Source organism: Cyprinodon variegatus, unplaced genomic scaffold (genome assembly GCF_000732505.1).
Source record: "Cyprinodon variegatus isolate N-32 unplaced genomic scaffold, C_variegatus-1.0 Scaffold1953, whole genome shotgun sequence".
Classification (NCBI taxonomy): domain Eukaryota; kingdom Metazoa; phylum Chordata; class Actinopteri; order Cyprinodontiformes; family Cyprinodontidae; genus Cyprinodon; species Cyprinodon variegatus.
Genome location: NW_015152406.1, coordinates 48,150 through 65,791, shown reverse-complemented (window position 1 = coordinate 65,791; position 17,642 = coordinate 48,150). Strand labels below are relative to the sequence as shown.

Here is a 17,642-nt window from a genome sequence, read left to right as displayed (position 1 = left end):
TGAGCTGAGTAAAATGTGCAGTACTGGAATCAATCAGAGAGTGGCAGCATGCACAGGAAAGCAGCCTGTAGCATTCCCATGCAGAAGAAGAAGAGTTTCTCTCACTGCTGCCACTTTAGCCCAGCCCAGTCCAGGTGGCTAAAATGTTGGATTTTCCTCTCATAACTCTGGTAAATAATGATCAAATGTCACCAAATCCACAGGATTTGTTGTTGATGAAGAGAGGAATAAAACAGTTAAAGACTTGCAGGTAAATTAATTTCTTCCCATTTTATGTGGGAGGAACTGATTATTTCAGGCAGCTAAAATATCCATTCTCTCCCACTCTTCCCATTTTTTTGAGAAATAAAGACCAACTGCTTCCAAATTCTCAAAAATTGTTATGTGTGATAGGATGTTTTATGCCTTAAATCCAGTAATCTGTCATATTTTGCATTATAACAGGATGTACCAGAAAGCCTACACTCTCATCTTTGCCCTCAGGGCTTAGCCCATGATCTCCTAGAATCCTAGATCTGCCCCTGCTGTCCACTGTCTCCTAATGTTGGATTTGACCTCTGATCTTAACTGAGGGAGGCCTGCAGAGCAGTAGGGGGTCCAAGTTCTTCTGTGACTTCCTGGACAAGTTGTGTGGAAGCTTTTCAGTAAATTTTTCTCCCTGAGAGTATCAAACGTTCCATTTATTGCTGACTTTCTCTGTCAAATATTTATTTCAGACTTCTGGCAGTAACCAGGCCTACAACTGAGGCAGTAGATACAGCTGATCAAAACAAAGGATTCGAGGTTTTGTCTGAATATAAACAGTTCATCTGAAACATTTAAGCTGCACCAAAAAGTAAAACCCTGCTTTACTCTTTAAGGCCTCTGTGAGCCTCATCAAGCAGTCAGGATGTTTCTAACCCTCTCAGCTCCCCACATGTTCGCCCAGTTTCTCCTAAAGCTGCTCTTCTACTGAGGTAACCCAGATTATAACGATATGCTCCAGATTATCTCAGTAACTCACCCTTTCTCTCCTTTGTTGATGAATTTCTGAACTTCTTTCACTCCTCTCCGGATGTTCTTCACTTTAGCAGCTGCAAAAACACAAACACCTTCTGTAACTCCTGGCATAAAATAATGTTATAGAACACAGGAAGCAGAAACTAAAGCTCCACCCGGTAGATTAAATATCACCGATGGCTTCTTTTGGTGTTTCTACCTTTTTTCACGCACTTGTAGAGCTTCTTGCTGAGCTTCTTGGAGGCCAGCGGCTGAGCGATGGGGTTGAGATGAGCGATCAGCTCGGTGTAGCTCCGCTCCGTCCCTCCGGCCTCCGCCGCTGCTGGTTCCTCTCCATCCGCAGAGACTTTCTCCTTCTTTATTTTGGTCATTTCTGATCGATAGTTGATTATTTACCGCTCGTTTCTAATCTCACTCAGTCACAACATTCACCTCAATCAGTCCACCAGGCTGCCGCACGTGTTTCCCTTCTTCTTCTTTGTGTTGTTTATTGGTGGATGGCAAACAACTTAATAGCACATTACCGCCACCTACCGGCAAGGAGTCAGGATTCTAACGTTTATTCAAACTTACCGTAATACTTACCGAATACTACAGAAGAGGATTAGGGCGACTGAAAAAAAGAAAAAAGTTAACAGATTTTTTAATATTATTTCATTTCTGACTTTAATCTCAGAATTCTGACTTTATTCTCAGAATTCTGACTTTTTTCTCATATTATACAGAAATAAAATTTAAAAATCAGTTAACTTTTTTATTTTTTCCTCTTCCGGTGCATACAATTTAATGAATACATAAATAAATAAATTATATGAAATAATCAAGCATTCGATATCAGTAAAAATGTTAATGTATAGCATTTCTTAAACCCAAAACGTAATCTTTTTAAGGTTTCAGTAAGGTAGTTACAGTTTTAACTTTTCCCGAACAGTAGGTGTCGCACTAGTGCTTCATCGCTCCAATTGCCTCGTTTGTTTTTTTTTTTTCTTTCTTTTGTTTGTTTGTTTTTTTAAATTGCAAATTACAAGATATAAAACATAAAGAATATAAAATTTTTACATGTATCACAAATCCATTCATCATCAGGTCAGGTTTTGCCAGAAAATAATTTCTATCAAAAATAGGACCAAATGCTATCAAACAGAACACCCAAAAAAGACACACTAAAGCAAAATAAAATATATTTAACTAAAAACAAGTAAGTAGAATTAAAAACAAAATACATTCTGGGTTAATATGTCCCAGCTGTGATTTTAATTGAATCACGTTTAACTTAAAATAATCTCAGAGATTCGAAATATACATCAAAATTGTTTCTTCAATGACTAAATATGAGCTTAGTTTTGAAATACCTACAGATATGAGAGGGGAAATAATCCATAAGACAGTTTCTAAAATACTCCAAGGACATGTTTTCATTTTCTAGTCAAAATAATAATGTTGTTTCAGAAATTAAAGAGAGTTCAATATTCTTTGGGGATCTGTCCAAAAGTGATAAACTAGATTGTATGAAACAGAAATGTTTCATGAGCTTAATGCTTCTAAAACAAAATATATACTATTCTTTATTCAAGTTGAACTTAGATGCCAAAAACTTGTTAACTGGATATGGTCTATTTATTATTTTTGAATTGTATTTCTTTAGCTTTGGAAGGAGTGTAATCACAGGTATAAAGATACTTTCTGATGAAACTCAGACATTTTGACTTACAAAGAATTACAGCTAAAGTTACAGCAAAAAAAGAGAATCCATTCGAGCTATTTTCTGAAAAATATGGTGACTATAAAGGAAAACAAACCTGCATTTTAAGAAAAGCTTTCCGCGAATTTAATTCAAGGACTCCGTTCATTATATCCTAATCAATCAAATTTAAGCCTCCTTCTTCCAAATTCTTAACCACATGTTTTTCATTATGTGACACCATTTATTCCTTCAAATTATCTCCAATAGAATTTCAATAATTTTCATGAGTAAATCCTTCAAAGCTGGAAAAGATTAGGCATAGCAGATTATAATAAAGAGACCCTATATTTTATACAATAAAACTTTTCTGAATATTGAGATACCTCTTATCATTTCAATTCATTTCAGTTTAATTAGATTCAATAAGACTTATTAATCCCAAATGGAAATTCTTTCGGTACAGCCCGTCCAAGAAGACAAATTCGCAGACATTAATCACTGTATCTGAGGTCTTGCTGCCATGAAAGGCACTGTCCTTACAGTTAGGAAAAAATATTAAAGAAAATGGATCCAAATGGTAGGGAGGAAAAAAAAAAATCCCATTTCAAACTTTATCCTTATGATACAGTTTGAGAAGTATGAGGAGTGCGTATGGATGAAAGTGAAAGTTCAGAATGGATGAAAGGGAACGTTTTAAAGAATAAACATTTATATTTTTATTTTATTTTGTTTATATCAGGAATTTTAGTCTTGATTCTTTGTAATTAAAGCATGATCTTTGTCTTTGGTTTATTTTTTTTCTCTATTTCCATTGTGTAAAATTTAAGGATATTTTTTTATTTAGGTTTTTATTTGAGCCTAAACTAAAATAGTATTATTATATCATTCCTCAATTTTTTACATTCTTTCCTTTGCACAGTGGTCTTTCTTTACTTTGGAGAAAAAATATGCAACCTTCCAGTTAAGGTGTGGGTTTGGTCTCTTTTTTATTGCTCTGAGACATTTCATCAGAAAAATGAAATGTCAATGACTGAAGATTCAGCCATTGACATTTCATTGACATTTGCCATGCATGGACATTGGGTTCGGTTATGTAATTGCCAATGTAAATGGCAATCCAAATGTAGTAATTCTTAAGCGATGTTTGTGACTATTCTAACTTTCATGCTCATTTTCCATATTGTTCTACTTTACATATAGAAATGATTATCATCATGTATAATGATCTACATCACTGAGCAAAGCTAATAAGGAACAGCTGCAATATGTTGATGAAAAACCATTAGACATTTCAAAAAAAAAAAAAACATGAGCTGTTTACATAAACCTCAGAATGATGAGTGATGCACATCAGAATCAAAAAAGGTGTATTGTCCAGCAGTATTTAACATATACAAGGAAACTGATTTGATGGTAAGGTGCTAAATATAGACAAACATGACCTAAGTGAAATTCAAAATGTGTAACAATCCAATGAAATTTATAGAAATTATGTGAAAAAAAGGGAAATAGTGCAACTTTTTGTGGAGCACGAGCTCCCTGACAGATACTAAAAAATATAACAAAATAATGCAACTAAATCAAATAGTATTTATGTCAAGGTGACATTCATATAATTTGCAACAGAGAGTGTCAGTAAAAAATTTGGGCCTTGATAATGAGTCTAGCCACAACCGGGAAGAGGTTCGATTTGTGGCAAGAGGTTTTGGAGCTGATGAGCAGAGAAAAGAGTGAAACAGTTTGATTTGACAGTGGGAGGGGTAAGCTGCAATCCTTCCTGCAGAATGCATTCTCTGAAGAGAAGGACAACTGCAGACAATCACCCTTTCTGCAGAGCAGATTATGCAACCTGCTCTTGTCCCTGGTGGTGGCAGCAGCGCACCATATCATGATGGAACAGCTGAGGATGGACTCAGTAACGAGGGTTATTAGAAGTGCTTGTTCTAAACAAGCCTAAAATGGAACTGGTACTGATATTCCTTAAATCAGAGACCATCTTCACATTTTCCCAGCTTCACATGCTGCTTCTAGGCTGTCAGAAAATCTGTGACACAAAGCAGGCTAGAATCAGGCATGCTCAGCTAGGAGAGCCTGTCCTACAGGAGGGACGAGAGCAGAGGTGAAGGCCTCAAGCAGGATTCTAGCATAGGTTCCTGGGGGCCCAGGTGCTGCAGGATGTAGTGAAGCCTCATGTCTACTGCATCTACAGACCTGTTGGCTCTGTAGGTAAAATCAATGGATCAAGAAGTTGGTCTGGGATGGATTTCGGATGGGTCAGCAAAAGACACTCAAAGGATTTTATGGGAAAATTTTATGAATTTGAAGTCATTTTGTTCTGTGTTCTTTTGGGAGCAGGAATGATTGGGGGGGCTTTGACGAGGGCTGACACATGGCATGTATGCTAGACAAACGAAAGCATGCAGATAAACACACAAGGGTAAAGATCATAAAACACATAAAAAAGGGGAACAAATGGGGAAATTACATCTAAGAATACTGTGGAGCCAGTTGTTAAAAACACCATCATCAAAACTATCGAGTGACTGTGCAACTGAGTAATGTGATTAAAAAAAAAGATCTGTAAAATGCGTATGTATATTTATGCAAAAAAAAAAAAAACAGTTGGCCATTTACAAGAATGAAAATACTGTGCAAAACAGGATACATAAACACTGATTGAGTTTGGATTGAGCAGTGATGGTAAGATTTCAACAGCTGCTGGGAGGAATGATCTGTAGTAAAGCTCCCATGTGCATCTAGGGTAGAACAGTCTTTTGATGAATAAGTTCCGAACCTGCTGTCTTCCACTGCTTGCACTGGGTCCAGGGGCATCCTCAGACAGAGCTGACCTTCATACTGCTTCTTCACAGCTGCAAATAAGCTGTTGCTGTGTGGGTTTTTTGTGTGGGTGATCACATAATTCATGAAAAATGTTAAACATATTAATTAAAAGAGATGCCCGAGGCTCCTTTAGAGCAGTGGCATCACTTGCTGCCGATGATGTCACTCAGAACAGGTGGGAGTTCCCTCTTCTTCATTTCTGTGGCCATCTGACACCAAACGCAGGGAATACAGAAGGTGGAGCACAAGCAGTCATTGCACAAAGTGCCCTAATGAGAAAACAGAAAACAAAGAGAGATTCTAACCAGAACCACAACCAAAAGAGCCAGAAAGGACTTTTCTAACCAGAACCCCAAACAAGACAACAGTTATTGATAATAACGAGCATTTAAATGCATCAAAGATACATTTTCCCATTTATTAAGTAGTAATAAAGCAAAAACAAAAATGAAATTAGTAAAGGTACCAATTAAAGCTGTAATCTCTGAATAAACTATTAAAAAGACTCATCTACCATTCAATTGGGTTTTGGTTAGTCTATTTTTTTTCTGAGTCATTCAAGTAATTATGTGGGTTTAACAACTTTCTCTAAATAAAGGTCTGATTTGTTACAAAAAAAAACAAAAACCAAAAAAACCACATAAACCAAGTGCATGATGAACTGAAATTGCATATAGATACAGTACTCAGCTGTTCTTCTGTCAGGGTTTTTTTCCCTGATAGAAACTTAGATGGATCTGACGTTTAGCTTTATGTCCTTACTTTGATCCCGTAGCGGTGGCGCAGGGACACCCTGATGGACATGGTGATGGGATGGACGAAGCCCAAAACATCAATCAGGGGGAGACACATACACTGACCAAACTGTTTTGTGGTTTGACAGGCGAAGCAGGGACAGCACCAGAAGCCGAAACAGCCTGGGAAGAAAGGAAAAGGGTTGGTTAGCGGAAGCCTAAAGAAGTTCTGATCCCAATCGCTGGAAAGAACTATAGGAGGTGTGGATCACAACTCTGAGAATCAGCAAAGTTTAAATAGTGATACTTTACATTGTTTCTTATCTTCACAACAGTCGCAGATCCCAGAAGACCAATCATCATCAGAAGAAACAACCACCCTCTGTGGCTGTGTAGACACTGTCCAGCTCATGCTGCTCCTTGCAGGAACCCAACTCAGATCAGATTAAAAAGGTCTACTCCAGAATCAGTCCAGGTTCTGAAGGCTGGGGAGGATAACCTCATCTGGTAGAGACTGACCAAGGCTCTCTGAATGTAAAGGTTTCAGGTGAACCTGATCAGCGGGTCCGGTTGGTTTCGCCACTCAGTCAGTTATTCACAGTCAGACTCAGTGTCTGTTATTTTATTCGTCTCATCTGTTCTTTCTGTGAAATCCAATAATACAGGGAAGTCTGATTCAAGACATCTGAAAAAAAATATTGAGTGTAGTTCAAACTTTACTTACCAGCAGATTAAAAATAAATGAAAGGTAAATAAGTTTTGTTCTTCAGATATTTTGCTGCAGAATGTTCTGGATCCAGTGAAACCAGCAAAGCGGGAAGCAGATCTGAGACGTTTACATATGAAGCAGAGGGAAAAATCCTGCAGTAAATCTGGTTTGGTTGCATAATGATACACTAAGGTTATTTAGGATCTGAGAGAAAGGTTCAAATCATTTTTTGAATATTTCCTTCTTTGTCCAAGGATACAAAGGTTCGGTCCCCCATCTGTAGCGGCCATTGGTTTAGAGACTGGGACAGCCTGGACATGCCTCCAGTTTATCAAAGAGACACACAGGACATATAACCATGCATGCACTCATCATTGGGAGCAAATTACAGAATCTAATAAGCCTATAGCTATGTTGTTCCTGCAGAAGAAGGAAGTTAGAGTAAACAGAATACACCTGACCTGTGCATACAGAGTGGAGAACAGAGTGCATACAGAGAGGTAAAATGGCCCCTGCTAATGTAGCGTCTTTTCAAGCCAGGACACTTCACACTAGATTTGGTCAAAGCTACGTTATAGCCACAGCTGCCTGGAAGCACACTGACAGAAGAAAGGCTGCCCTATGCAGGGGCCACCAGGCCCTCTGACCCCCATAGGTAGGACATGAGGTTGAAAGGTCTCGCCCAATAATACAATGATTAAGACGAGTGTGGTGAGAAAAAAATGAAACCTCGATCCAGAAGAAGTTGGGATATGAACCCCGGATCTTCTTGCTGCAAGGCATTTGCTGCTCCACCATCAATAATTATAACCTTTAAGAAGTTGTTTTTGCTTTAGGAATCTAAAGTAAATGTCACAGCTTAGAAAAGTTGATAACAAATCATGCACCCTTTGAACTAAATTTGTCTAAAGAAAGTTGTTTGTGTGTGTGTTCTTGTTTTTAATACATTGTGGGGCACATTTTCTGGAAAGTAGCCCATTGTTGGGACCGACTGCACCTTGTGGGGCCCAATGCCTGCACCCTACAAGGGGAATTGCTGTTTTTTGGTCAGGGGTCACATTAAGGACTAATGTGTGAATGAGGGTTAGGGTTAGGTATGAACCTGTAATGATTAGGTTTAGGGTAAGGCTCACCATTAGGCCCCATAGAGAGATATTTTTTTTTAAAACAGCTTGGATGTTATTTTAATTAATTGTGAGTTATTTTTGTTGTGATCGAAATAAGCTGAATTAAAGCCATTTTAAACTATGATTCCCCCCCCCCCCCTATACTTCTAGGGGAAACATCTATCAGGATCTGTGGAGTTTTGTAGTGCAGTGTTTCCCAACAGGGGTAAGCAAACCCCTAGTGGACTGCGAGTGCATTGCAAGCCATACCTGAAAATATTTTATTTCTTAGGTAGTAAAATTAGATATGGCTGGGATCTGTTTTGCTTTTTAGGACTCAATCAGTCTGACTATAATGTCTTTTTTGTTCTTTATTTTTTCCCTGTTCAACAAGTTTAAATATTTTCATAAGGGAGCTCCAGTTTTATAAATACAGGTTTGTAATATTTTATTTGGTATTTATTTAAATTCCTCACTAAACTCCAGGCAACATGTTTATGTTGTTTTTTTATTTGAGATGGAAAGCATAAAATGATAATAAATGCTCAAATTAAATATAATCAGTTATTGTATATTCCACTTTTGGACAATCATCCAATACTTTTGAATGAGAGAGGTACTCATGGTGAGACAAAATACCCAAAAGGGAACACAAATCAAAAAAGGTTGGGAACCACTGTTGTAGATGACCCAAATGCAGAGACGGACGGCTGAGATGGTTTTTTGCAAATTTAATGGAGGCAGAGGGTACAGAAGTAATACATCCAGAAATGACCGGCAATGAACCCAGGAATCACAACTAGGAGACACTTGGGAGAAACAAACAAGAATGAAGAGAAACCGGCAATGGGGAATTGCACAGGAGGTGTATGTATGGGAGCTAGAACAATGAAAGGCTAATTAGCTGATAGGGAGCAGGTGTGGACAGAAGCAACTAGAAAGGAGCCAAGAGGAAAGCAAAGGACCCTAGGGGACAACAAAGAATAACGGGAAAAACAACAGGATCTAACTGTGAATAGAAAAGAACTTAAATAAAGCTAAATGGAAATAAAACAAATGATTACAACTAAAAATAGAACAATGAATAAATAATATCCAAAATGCTTAAAAGAGATAACTGAAAAAAATTACAAGGGAAAGTAAACTAATAATAATTCAACAATGATAAAAATCTTGAAAAACACAGGATTAAAAAAATAAAGCACAACTCAGAACCCCAAAAGAAATCGTAAATAGAACCAAAAAGAATCATGACAGCATCCATCTAAAATGATAAAGTACGAATGTCATATACAGCAACATTATGTATTTGGATATATACAGAAAAAAATGCACTCCTAAAGGAATTTGTTGGTAATGTAGATAATTTTAATATCAATATTGGAAAAGAAAAAGAAATGTCTCAGTGGGCTGTAGAATATGGTGGCTAAGGGGCCAAACCTGCAAATAAATGAAGTCACAGCAAATATAAAAAGTACTGCAAACACACGCAAATTAAAATGCTGCAAAGGTGAAAAGATGGAATTACAACTAACAGAGAGCAGCAAATGGCAAACATGCTGCAGATACAAAACTCATGCAAATGATAAATTATCTGAACACACAAAAAGCACAAAAAGAAAACGTTGCAAAAAAAGCTGCATGTTAAAAAAAGCTAGCACTATATAACAGAAGTGCTGCAGACCACAGGATAGATTATAATCATCCATTGTGAAAACAGTCCATAGCTTCCTCTTGATATGAATCACTTATCAGGCTTTAATTCAAAGGAACCAGCAGTTTAACATCTCAGGTTTTTAGGTAGTTTGATCCAGACTCAGAAGCGTAGAAGCTAAATGTCTCATCCTGGGTTCTAGAAACACAGAGTGAGCAGATCTCTATTGACTTAAGAGATCCAGAACTATGTAGTGCTTTACTGGCCAATAACAGAATTTCAAAGCTGGATGTTTCACACACAGTAAACAAGAGGGTTTTACCAGCTGGTTTTCATATGATGCTTTTTGGTTAAAACACCAGCAGAATCATTTTGGATGCATTGCCAGAATAAAGTGCAGACCCTTTGACAGTGATCCAACCTTTAAATCTACACCCAGTTGCTTACACCGGATCTTGACTCTTAGAATTGTGAGACTAGATTAGAACGTTTTTAAAAAAAATCCAGTTTGCATCCAGATGGACGTAATTTTGAGCCACCGACTTATTGAAAATGTTGGAATACAGAGTCAGTGATATAACAAAACTTTTAGCATAAAGTGTCCCTTAAATAGAATTACAAACCACTCCTATTTTAAAACCAGAACAGTTTCCTGTATTTAATGTTTTTTTCTAATGAAAAGGTTTCCGGCTCTGCTTCTCAGCCACTGATCCCTCCCCTTCAGTCAAATGTTGTTCTTGGCTCCTATACATCCACCATCATTCTGTTTCACCTTTGCAAGCTGGTCCCTGTTCAGCATTGGTGAACCTGTCTTTGGAAATTTTATTTACCAGTTAAAAAACATTTTAGACATGAACTGGTTATAAAGACCTTCAACTACTGGATTCAGATGGAAAACAACAAAGTTTGTTCTGCCATTCAAATGACTGTTAACCATGTTAGAGAGACTGTCATAGCAAAGAACATAGTACACATATAGATATATACATATATCATGTATTTAGTCAAATCCACATTATTAACTGATGATTTTATCTCACAGCTTAAAATAATATCTAACAGAAGCACAGTTTGTAAAAGGAGGAAGCCGTCGCTGTTTCCTGGTGTTAAATCTGGGCCTTTATTGTTCTGGCAGAGTATGCTTGTTTTAAAACCTCCTGCTGGGTCTGGCCCAGTTGGGTTATAATGCGGTCCTATGTAATCTACTCTAGTTTAATGCCACAGGGAAAACCAGAGCAGTTTCTAGACATTTCTTCTGAGTTTATCTGCTTCCAACATCCTCTGATATGAACCTTAACCTCAGAGACGCAGTAGAGCTGATGTTCTGATTGGATGATCCTCAGTACACCTCTCTGACTGAAGATGATGCTGCTTCATTTGTCCCGCTACATGTTTCTATGACGCTGCTGCATTAAATGATGTCAGCTGTAAAGAAAAGGGACCCAGCCTCAGAGCTCAGGGGCAGACCTCGTAGTCGCCTCCCTCAGGGCCTCCGTCTATTTGATAGATGTTCTCTATCGCCGAGCCTCGATGGTGCAGCTGCAGGGTGGAAGAGGTGGAGGTAAACTGGTCTGGCTGCCGCCGCTGTTGTAGAGTCCTGAAACAGAACCAAAACCAATCAGGTTTAGCTGTTCCTGTACAGATTAATTCCACACACTGATTTACACTGTGTTACATCAACCCCCAATTGATCCCAGGTTAGAGGTTAGAGCGGTTAGAGTTAGTGGGTAGAGCAGTGCGCTTATGCTCTGAGAAGGTTGCAAGTACTTGGTTCAATCCCCACAGCCTGCACTCTGGGTCCCTGAGCAAGACCCTTAACCCCCGATTGCTACCCAGGCACCACACGGTGGGAGCCCACTGCTCCGCAATGTGATCGGTTAAGATGTCGAAGTGAATTTCTCCATTGTAAGATTAATGATGTTCAACTATAAGGAATAAAAACCAAAAACACAGTGTTCGTGGAAATGTAATTAAAAAAGTACAGAGGAACAGAAAGCCAGTCATAGCAACACGACTTCCTTTGCACCACAGCAGAACCACAGGCTGATCGCCTCTATGCCACCTCATGTTGAAACAGGAATTCATGCAAATGGACATTTCATTACATACAGAACAAGGAGATGCTGCACCAACTTATTTTTATGGCCCACTTTGTGGGCCTTCATGACTTGTGAGCCATACAGTTGAAAATGGAAAGGAAACACTTTAATAAAAAGATAAATATTATAAAGATTGATCTGCTGTGGGCTTCTCGGTGGTGCAGTGGGTAGTGCTGCTTCCTTGCAGCAAGAAGTTTCTGTGTTAATTTATCAGCCTGGGGTCTTTCTGCATGGCGTTTGCATGTTCTCCCTGTGCATGTGCAGGTTCTCTCCGGGTACTCTAGCTTCATCCCACGGTCTAAAAACATGACTGTTAGGTTAATTGGTTTCTCTAAATTCTCCTCAGGTGTGAGTGTGTGCATGAATGGTTGTCCTGTGTGTCTGTGTTGCCCTGTGATGGACTTGTGATGTGTTGATGGATATGATATTAGCTTCACAAGCAACTGGCTGTTAATTATTATGATAAAACAGTATCTCTCTGTTTTTTTACAAAACACATTTTTGTATTTTTAGCTCAAAAACCTTTACTATTTATGAAACCATGAGCTCATTGTTAATTTCTCTTTTCCCTCCATCATGACAACCTTTAAATAAATGTGAAACCAGCAAAGAGGATCTGGGGCAGTTAGTGGCTGATTTCAGTTAAAGATGCAGTGAAACATTAAAGGTCATTTGCTTGCAGAGACAGCAATGCTGCAGCTTGCTGAGACCGTGTGGTTACCTAGTCATCTCCACGGTGGTCTCGTGACACCTTGGGTCTTACCAAACACTTAAACAGTGACATTTGAAAGATGTTTGCATCAGCTAAATGTTGAGGTATTGGCACCAGTTAGTGAGAAAACCTCTAAAGTTTCCATTTCTGGTAAAAAGGAAATCTCTAATTCTGAAGAGCTTAGGAACTGAAGGTTGTGATTCAGAGAGAAAAGAGGATGGCGAGGAGTTTTACTTCATTTTATGTAATTCAAATACCTAGTAAAACTGTATCTTTATATCTTTGATAGAATGAGTAAGGATTTCAAAACCTTTGCAGAAATTGTCAGCAATTGACTTCAAACCAAACACAACCAAACGTGTCCTTTTTCTGACAGCAATCCTTTTGGATGTATAATAAATAATGATGGACATTTGTGTTGTAAGTCCTAAACTCACCATATAAACCTCTACAGCTGACCAAAAGACAAATACTTTAAATTAAAACTGCAAATAAACAAATATTTGGGTTGAAAACAGCCAAAGTCCAGAGGAGACCTCTGACAGGACATATGGATCAGATGAGATTAAAAAATTGGATTTGAGTTTAGATTAAAGGAAGTTCTGAACATACAATTTTGGCTCAGAGTGGTACGTCCTGTAAATTGTCTGAATAAACCATTATTAAATCTAAACAAAGCCGCTCAAAGGTGTAAGGAAAATAAGTCTCTCTATAGCAGCTTGACAGGTTTCTATCAGAAATAATTTGGTGTTGAATGTTTTGTCTGTTTGATGAGGGGTCCGTGGCCCCTGTTTTCTTTACAGGAACAACTGAGCATCATCAGCTGAGCATCACTCCTTACTATGTGCCTCTGAAACCTAGTGTGAGGTTTGTGGTTTTCAAACGTATTCTTTAGTCTCCAAGTTTCAGTCTGAACACACCAGGTTCCACTGATGTGTGGGAGACCATGACTCTTAAAGATTCATCATCAGTTTCCCGGAGGAAAAAGCTGTAATAAAGTCAAGTCATGAATCAGCAGCAGTTTAACAAACCAACAAGGTCACGAACTGCATGGAGGATTTATTGTAACAGATGAAGAAACATTAAAACACTCACAGTTTGAGCTGCCCCCATCTTCTGGCTGCAAAGACACAATGACATCAAGATATATTAAAGAAATAAAACAGTTTTATTCATGATCAACAGTTGAAAAAGAAAGAACATCCTCTCTCAGTTCAAGAACATTAACTTAAATAATCATTAGGTTCTAATATGCATAATATTAGAGTATAAAAACACCAGTGGTAGACTCTGTTCTGCAAATCAGATGAAAGCTAGCTTTTCTTCTATCAGATTAGCTAAACTTTGAATCTGCTAACAGACCAGTGGGCTTCCAATATATTAAAAATGACATACTGTAGCAGCAACCAGCTGAAGGAGCCAGCAAGCGAACCAAGTATCATACAGAACTAAGTTTATTTTAATTGAAGTTAGTTAAATAATAGTTTTCTTACCTAATGTGATTAAAGTTACTATCATGTATGCATGCCATAAATGGTTATGAGTAATAATTATACCAACCCATTTCTCAAATGCAATGTACAAATACAATGAGAACAATGACAATACAGGATGATAATTTAATTTAGGGGCTGATATCTAAACATTTTCCATCTTTTCTTGATAATGACCAAGTGCTCATATCAACAACTATGGCATTGTACTGCAGAAAAACTATCCTTATAGACATCCATATTTATTTATTTATTTGTTCATTTTAGTCACATGATACAAAGGGGTAGGTATTTGATTGGATTACTAACACTTTTGATGATAAAATGGCTTCAATAGTTTTTCATTGACTGTGTCTTCAGTTCATTTCAGTTAAATGAACGTAGGTTATTAAGCTAACACTTAGGTTATCTGTCATCTTCAGCTGCTAAACAGATGGTTTAACATGAGACTCTAAAATATGTTGGTAAACAATGGTGGTCATGGTCACCCTAGTGACTGCAAATGGCCCAGGACTGTGGAGACAGAACTAGCCCAAATCATCACACCTCCAACACTGTACCTTATAGCTTAGCTGCTATGTGGTATTTAGGCTTGTCTTCTGTCCACTACGGTCAAATATTTCTGCTATGGCCTAATCTTTCCAGAGGACATTAAACCTGGGGTCTGATTCAAAAAGGTTTATTGAAAGCTCATTTAAGTTTTTTAAACCTGAAATCAGGGAAACTATGACCTTTCCATATCACAGTTTAGTCAAACTCTGTTTCTGTTACCATAGTAACATTCTCCCTAGAGCTAACCTGGTTGGGAACAAATTTTCTTCAGTAAACTCAGAGTGTCCTCTGTCTATATGTTACAGTACATGAAGACCTAATAAAACAATATTCAGATTACACATAAACAAATTAATAAAAAAAAAACATATTGGGGTTAGGATAAGGGTCCATTCAGTGATAACAACCGACTGAGCCATGTAGAAGTCTTTAAGTTATAATCAAAGGTACTCTAAAACTAAAAATCGAGAGAATCAAATTGTCTGATTATTTTGCATCTTATTGAATTAAACAAGTAAAACAGCAGAAAAAACCCAATAACCTAATGTGTGCAATTACAGATAGATATTATTTCTAGCTCTTGACAAGGTTTGCAAACAGTGAAGCAGGGATTTTGAATAACTTCTCTATAAAGATCCATAGATCCTTCTTGTTTTGGGGCTGTAGCTGGGTAAAATGGACTTTATGCTGCGTTCAAAGGTTTTAGATTTAGATCAGGTCTGGAGACTAACTAGGCCACTCTAGGGCCTTGAGATGATTCTTGCAGTCACTTCCTTAGTTGCCCTTACTGAGGGAAGAAGGTTATTGGCCAAGGTCTCCAGATACATAGTACCATCGTTTAATGCCACTGGCCCTGTACTGCTGTGTTGTTCTGGGCTGATCCTCACCTTCCTCACTATTTCCCATAAAGGTCAGATCGTGCATGGAGCCCCAGACCAAAAGAGGTTGACCAGTATCTTGAACTTTACAATCCTAAATTAGCCCATCCCAGCTTTCTGCATATTAACTGTTTTATCCGTGACACTGAAACAGCTCTCTGGCCTTTGCCATTGTGGAGACATTTTAGTTTCTTTTCATTTAGTGTATGGAAAGGTGTATTTTCTAGTGATAACAAATTGAAGCATCTATTACAGGTAATGAGTGGAGAACAGGAGGGCTTCTTAAAAAAACAAAATTAACAAGCCTGTTAGGAACACCATTCTTACTGGTTGGTAGGTGATCAAATATTTATTGCATGAAATAAATTAAAAATTTACCACTTAAAAATTATCGTATATGATTTTCCAGATCTTTGTTTTAGATTCTGTCACAGCTGTAGATTACCCATGATATAAAAATGTAAGTGGGAAAATCTGCAAAGCCAGCAGTGGGTTTGATATTTATTCAAAGCTTGTTCTTGAATTCAATTTTTAGTGTTACCAAATCAGTCAGAAACAACTCACCCATAATGAAGAGTCCGATTATAGTGACAAGAACCACCAAGAAGAACAGAACGCACACCAGAACCACCGTCAGCATGTTGCCCTTCTGCTGAAGCTTCAAACAGAAACATAAAGCGTCAGTCAGCTGAGGTGATAATCATTCAGGAAATTATCTGCCCTGTCATGGTTCAGAGAGATACTTTTGTTTTCCAGCAGTTGTTCATCTGAGACACAAATCATCTAGACAAACACACCTGGTGCATTTATAGAACAGAAACCAGAACCAAACTGAAAGAAGAAAATGGTTCTTTTAATGTACGGTAATACATCCAAGCATATCAGTAGAGGTTTAGTGGTAACCAAGCAAATAAACGCTCTAATTGAGACCATATGATTTATGGATACTGTTTGAAACAACCTGACTCTAATTACTGGATTTAGTAAACAAAATGTTTCCAGTAGCAGGAAAGAATGAAGTTAACAACAGACAGAAAAATAAACTAGCTTTGAGGTTTAGACCTTACTGTATTTTGATAAGTTGCTGCTCCCTGTGACCCGCTTTCTGACCCACTGTAACTTAGGAATTTGTTTACAGCTACCCTGTACTGTGATCCACTAGAAAGGCCTAGAGAACACCAGAGGGAGGATCTAAGAGGTACTAGAGTGGAGGAAGAGAAGTTCTGAAATCTAAAGGTTGAGAAATTTGTTGATGAACTAAATGTTTTTCTCCACTGTAAACTAAGTAAAATGTATAGAATTTTACATTTACCTAGAAGAAAAGGTTTTCTGACAGAACAACGTCCTGAACCACCTCACCGGTTGAAAGTAACCAAACCAGCTCTTTGACTGGGTTTAAAAAAAAATACCCTAGTATATATATATACTGAAACATAGTGCTCCATTTGGTCAAACATGACCTGGTTTCCTAAAGGCATAACTGGAAAATGATTATAGGTCACACTAGTGCTACCAGCCTTAAGGGCTTGGTAGTGTTAGAAACCTCAGTTCAGATTTTATTTCAATTCTTTGTGTAATAATTTGAAATACTTTCATAATTTACTCCAATTTTGAACAATGAGACATCTGAAAATAAAGCATGAGCACAGCAATATGCTTACTGAATATGGATAGAAAAAGCATTTCAGTAGGGTTGGACTAGGGGAGAAAAAGTGTCCTGGGAGTTCCTGACAGGGACCGAGACACTTTATCACTAAAGTTATGTATCTGTTGTTGCCTAAATGTTTATTAGATTTTTTTTAAAGTTCCATATAATCCTGCAATATTTTTGTCACCTTGTATAATTTTATGGACATGATGTTGTAACGCCCAACAAGGCAAGACTCCTGACTAGTTCGTAGCAAAGGCAGAAGTAAGTTTGATTATAGAGCCTGTATGTGTAAATAAGCAAGCAAAGTATCTTTTAATAAGTCAAATGAATCCTAGTTTGCAGGGCGCTACCATAGACTAGCGACCTGTCCAGGATGTACCCCACCTCCTGCCCATTGACAGCTGGAGGTAGACACCAGCACCCCTCGTGACCCGAGCCGGGAAAAGCGTGACAGAAAATGGATGGATGGATGGATGGATGGATGGATGGATGGATGGATGGATGGATGGATGGATGGATGGATGGATGGA

General features: G+C 37.9%; 3 protein-coding genes across 3 annotated transcripts in view; all 3 read right to left on the bottom strand.

The window, feature by feature from the left end:
• Window positions 1-972: 972 nt before the first annotated feature.
• On the bottom strand, window positions 973-1,485 carry nhp2 (NHP2 ribonucleoprotein). Its single transcript, XM_015405040.1, has 2 exons — window positions 1,199-1,485; window positions 973-1,073 (listed from the first exon to the last, which is right to left on the bottom strand). The coding sequence occupies exons 1-2, from the start codon at window positions 1,368-1,370 to the stop codon at window positions 1,000-1,002; spliced, it is 246 nt and encodes an 81-aa protein (XP_015260526.1). The 5' UTR covers window positions 1,371-1,485; the 3' UTR covers window positions 973-999.
• A 2,260-nt stretch (window positions 1,486-3,745) lies between these two features.
• On the bottom strand, window positions 3,746-6,746 carry LOC107104921 (cornifelin homolog B-like). Its single transcript, XM_015405039.1, has 3 exons — window positions 6,571-6,746; window positions 6,287-6,441; window positions 3,746-5,793 (listed from the first exon to the last, which is right to left on the bottom strand). Exons 1-3 carry the CDS (start codon window positions 6,668-6,670, stop codon window positions 5,668-5,670), a joined length of 381 nt encoding a protein of 126 aa, XP_015260525.1. The 5' UTR covers window positions 6,671-6,746; the 3' UTR covers window positions 3,746-5,667.
• A 3,857-nt stretch (window positions 6,747-10,603) lies between these two features.
• LOC107104920 overlaps window positions 10,604-17,642 on the bottom strand; it is a 45,266-nt gene continuing 38,227 nt past the window's right edge. The window contains exons 10-12 of the mRNA XM_015405038.1: window positions 16,026-16,119; window positions 13,634-13,658; window positions 10,604-11,324 (exon numbers count right to left, since the gene is read on the bottom strand). Coding sequence (XP_015260524.1) covers window positions 11,183-11,324; window positions 13,634-13,658; window positions 16,026-16,119 — 261 coding nt within the window. The 3' untranslated portion in view covers window positions 10,604-11,182. The remainder of the gene's footprint in view (window positions 11,325-13,633; window positions 13,659-16,025; window positions 16,120-17,642) is intronic.